The 4,247-nt window shown below is 39.3% G+C and overlaps 1 protein-coding gene across 1 annotated transcript; it reads right to left on the bottom strand.

The window, feature by feature from the left end:
- Positions 1 to 737: 737 nt before the first annotated feature.
- Positions 738 to 2,219, bottom strand: LOC131597387 (uncharacterized). Its single transcript, XM_058870087.1, has 2 exons — positions 1,772 to 2,219; positions 738 to 1,678 (listed from the first exon to the last, which is right to left on the bottom strand). Exons 1-2 carry the CDS (start codon positions 2,217 to 2,219, stop codon positions 738 to 740), a joined length of 1,389 nt encoding a protein of 462 aa, XP_058726070.1.
- Between the last annotated feature and the right edge of the window lie 2,028 nt (positions 2,220 to 4,247).

Raw genomic sequence — 4,247 nt, 5'->3', positions numbered from 1 at the left:
TTTGCCTAAGTCACTTGTTTTCAAGTTTTTTTTGACTTAGCAGGCTTTCTCATTCTCTTTTTTATTTACATGTCGTGTGATCCCGAGTCTTTTGACTTTGTTGCGACTGCCTTAGTCCTTGGTCAGTGAGGGATAACCATTGTGGTTTTGGTTTTTTCTCGACATCTTGACGTGTGAGGGATGAGGTGTGGTCATCCTTCAATAGGACACTCTTTTTGAAATTTGAGCGCTCTATCAAATCAACTGAAGACTACCCGCCCCAGGGTTAAAAATGAAGGTTTTTTTCTAAATAGAAACGAAACTTCTACTTCAAGGATCGAAGGGGTTAATGAGGGTCTATCTCCCTTATATCTCCGGTGTTTGGGGATTTGAAACAATGCCTGTACATCATCAACAAGGTTTTATTCAAAAGCATACTATTTGAAATTCTTGGTATCATGCTCATCATCCTCCCTCCAGAGTTACTTCGCTTTTTTTTTTAAATAGGAGTTGAGTATCACCAAAAGCAAATAAAAGCGATTAAGAGTGAAAATGAATGGATTGCTTCAAGACAAAAATATTCAATGCATTATGATTGTTATTTCAAAAACAAACAAGTTCTGCATACAAGAAAGTACTGAACAAAACAAGAAAATTAGAAATAAGAGTACAAAATGAAACAAAAATTGCCAATATTGAGGAGACTTGATTCCGTCTAGATTTATTGCTTCAGAAGATGTGCTCTGTAGTTTTGACGCTCAGTTGAGCAAGGAAACTTCAATTCTGCCGCTTGGTGTGAAAACAATCGCCTTCGAATCAAGCAGGTCTTGTACCTTGTCTCTGAATGGCTTACAGTCTTCAATTGAATGACCAGGTGCCCTAGCATGGTAACCACATCTGACATTGGGATCAAATTTCACAGGATAAGGCGGAATAACAGGATCCAACTGCTTGGTTTCCATTAAAGAAAGCTCGAGCAACTGAGAGAACAATTGACTATAAGGCATAGGAATCACGCCAAACACTCTCTTTGGCTTCCTGTACCTTTGCCTACCCCGTTGACGATAATCATGTTGATAGTTGTGCTGCTGAGGAGCATACTGAACTGATTGATCATATGGAACAGGCTTTTGTTGAACAAACTGAACTGGTGGATGACTAATAGTTGCAGCACATATTTGTGGAGCATCCTGATTATTAGTAACTTCTGTCATCTGATAACACGGGATATGAAATGGAGAATAAGCATGACCTTCCTCTTCAACTTCAAAAACTGTACTTGTTTCTTCATCATCCTGCTCTGAGAATTCAAAAGTAGTAGCAACATCTTGAATTTTACCAGTCTTAAGACCGTGCTCAATTCTTTCTCCTGCGACAACCAAGGCTGAGAATTCAGAAGCGGTACATCCAACCATCCGATTCAGATAGGGGTCTTGCAAAGTGCCCATGAACATGTCAACAAGTTCTCGTTCCAAAAGGGGGGGTTGAACTCTGGCAGCTAGCTCTCTCCATCTTTGTGCATACTGTCTAAAAGGCTCATCAATTTTCTGGGTCAAACCCTGAAGTTGAATTCTGGTAGGAGCCATATCACTGTTATACTTGTAATGCTTGAAAAAGGCTTTGGCTAGATCTTTCCAAGTTCGGATGTTGGTCCTTTCAAGCTGGGTATACCATTCAAGAGACGCCCCACTAAGACTATCTTGAAATAAGTGCATTAGAAGCTTATCATTTTCTGCATAAGGAGCCATCTTGTTGCAAAATGCCTTTATGTGTGTCATCGGGCAAGTGATACCCTTGTACTTCTCAAAGTTGGGGACTTTGAACTTAAGAGGAATCTTGATACCAGGCACTAGGCATAAACTAGCAGCATCTAAACCAAGGGAATCACGACCCTCAATAGCTTTCAATCTCTCATCCAAAAGACGAAACTTACCCTCATCTTCATCCATCGGGAACTTAAAGGTATCATAAGATGAAACAGAAAGATTCTCAAGTTGCATAACATTGTTGACAGGAATTTGAATAGTGTTTCTGACATTCTGATTCAAAGGAACCTCTTGGCTAAGATTGACACCTTTTCGATGAACGTCGCTTAGATCAACAGTAACATCTGGCCTCTGAACAGGCTGCCTTAGCTCTTCTTGTCCATGGGTGATGGCTTGAATAGCTTCCCTAAATTGACTTATATTAGCCCCCATCTGAGCCCTGATCTCTGCTATCTCTGTCTGAATTTGTTCCATGATAAATCTTGAATGTCGTTAAATCAATTTTGTGGTATTCTGATTCCAAATAACAAGTTAAGGTGCGAATGAGCTCTTTGTAGAAATGCCTAAGATGCATGAATGATAAGAGAGATAAACTCATATGATTCTTGATGCAATGGTATGCAAATGTATTTTGTTTTAATTTTTTGAGGATGCTACAATTTTCATGCAAATGCAATGCAATGTGGCATAGAGTGAGGATTAACATAAGGATGCCCCACATAGTTTAAGGGATAAGCATAGGGAAACCCCTCAAGGGCTATGGATAATTTCATAAAAAAGGAACCCCCTACAAGTTAGGGATTATGATAGGTTTATGAAGATCCCTACAGGATAGGGATGAATGACGTACGGAAAGAAGTCTAAATCCTACAAGCTATGGGACGCGCGGGAGAGAGCACATTGTGACCGTTCAAGACAGTCACTAGATCTCATGGACATCGGGAGGCCATGCGATGTGCATTAACAAAAATGTCCCTCGTGGGAAGAATATGATCTTATAAAAGTACCAAGATCGAAAAAAGGAAATCCCTACAGGATAGGGATTGCAACAAACAAAGGAAATCCCTATAGGCTAGGGAATGCGTGGAAAAAGAACACATGGTGACCGTTCAAGATGGTCACTAGATCTCACGATTCGTTCACTTCAAATATAATGGCTCTCAGAATAGATATCTAAGGTCGTAGATTCAAAGTCTAATGAACGGGTGACTTAGATTGCATATTGACGTCTACAAATCCCATGAATCGTTTGCTTCAAATCTGATGGTCCTCAGAATAGATATCCGAGGGCGTAGATTCAAAGTCTAGTGAACAGAAGGTTTGTATTGCATATTAACGTCAACAGATCACATGGACCGTTCGCTTCAAATCTAATGGCCCTAGGAATAGATATCTGGGGGCGTGGATTCAAAATCTATTGAACTAATGACTAGGTTTGAATAATGATTGATGATATATGCTCGGGGATCCATCAAGAGTCTCCTTATCACATGGCCATCATGAGGCCACATGTTGCGCATTAAACCAAAATCTGAGAGGTCTTATAGAAAATGTCAGATTAAAAGGGCATCCCTACAGGCTAGGGATCCAGGTTAAACAAAGTAATAACCTTAAGATTCTAAGGGATGATAATCATTGGGGGTAACCCTACGTTGACATAGGTTTTCAATGTAATGTCCCTCTCGGGAAGGCTTCCTATGATAAAAGTTTCCTTAGTACGTAGGCTCATAAGTCCGTCCTACAGATTTTCTACCCTTCCCAAAGGTGGTTAATTTCTAAGGGTCTCATGGGGCCCTTCATATCTTCCGAAACTTTTTGTTTCTTTGGATTTTTAGAAGGATTCTTTTGTCCATGAGGTTCGAATTTTAGGGGTAGGTTCCCAGAGAGATCAGTCAAATTCCGCATCCTACCCTCGACAAGGTCTAGCCTCGTCTAAGATATTTCTCGGAATTCAACCCACTCTGAGTGGAATTGTCACTAAAGCTTGTAGGCGATGCAAGTCTCCTCTTACTTAGTGACAATTCCCACATTTAAGGTTTAACAAACACATATATGATAATTCCCCAATATTAAACAAGAATAAATATAAACATAGGCAGGTAATTATATAACTAAATAAAATAAAGATATATTTATTTTTGCCAAATAATAAAAAATAAACCATAAAATAAATAACCCCATAAACCCTAAAAATAAAAGAGACACGCCTCAAACCTTAAGTGCTTCTCTGTCCTAAGGGTCCCCAGCAGAGTCGCCAGCTGTTACGACCGGCTTTAAATTTTAAGTTATAAAACCTAAACTACAGAGTCGCCACCTATGTTTTTATTTTATCATAAGATAAGGGTAAACATGGGATAAAAACCTAAATAAGAGTTTCTAGGTAAGTTGAGAAATTAGGGTCGAGGGAAGGTGTTAGGCACCCTTGACCCTTCCTTAAGGTTTTCTAAATGTCTCTAAGGTTTGTAAGAGTATTATGGTAAGGTTTATGATGAAAATTTTGTG

Source organism: Vicia villosa, linkage group LG4 (assembly GCF_029867415.1).
Source record: "Vicia villosa cultivar HV-30 ecotype Madison, WI linkage group LG4, Vvil1.0, whole genome shotgun sequence".
In the NCBI taxonomy this organism is placed as follows: Eukaryota; Viridiplantae; Streptophyta; class Magnoliopsida; order Fabales; family Fabaceae; genus Vicia; species Vicia villosa.
This window is presented reverse-complemented; position numbering and strand designations above follow the sequence as displayed.

Coding starts and splice junctions, on each gene's coding strand:
- LOC131597387 (XM_058870087.1), bottom strand. CDS start 2,219: ATGGAACAAATTCAGACAGAGATAGCAGAGATCAGGGCTCAGATGGGG. Junction 1,679..1,771: donor CAACTTTGAGAAGTACAAGG/GTATCACTTGCC, acceptor ACTTATTTCAAG/ATAGTCTTAGTGGGGCGTCT.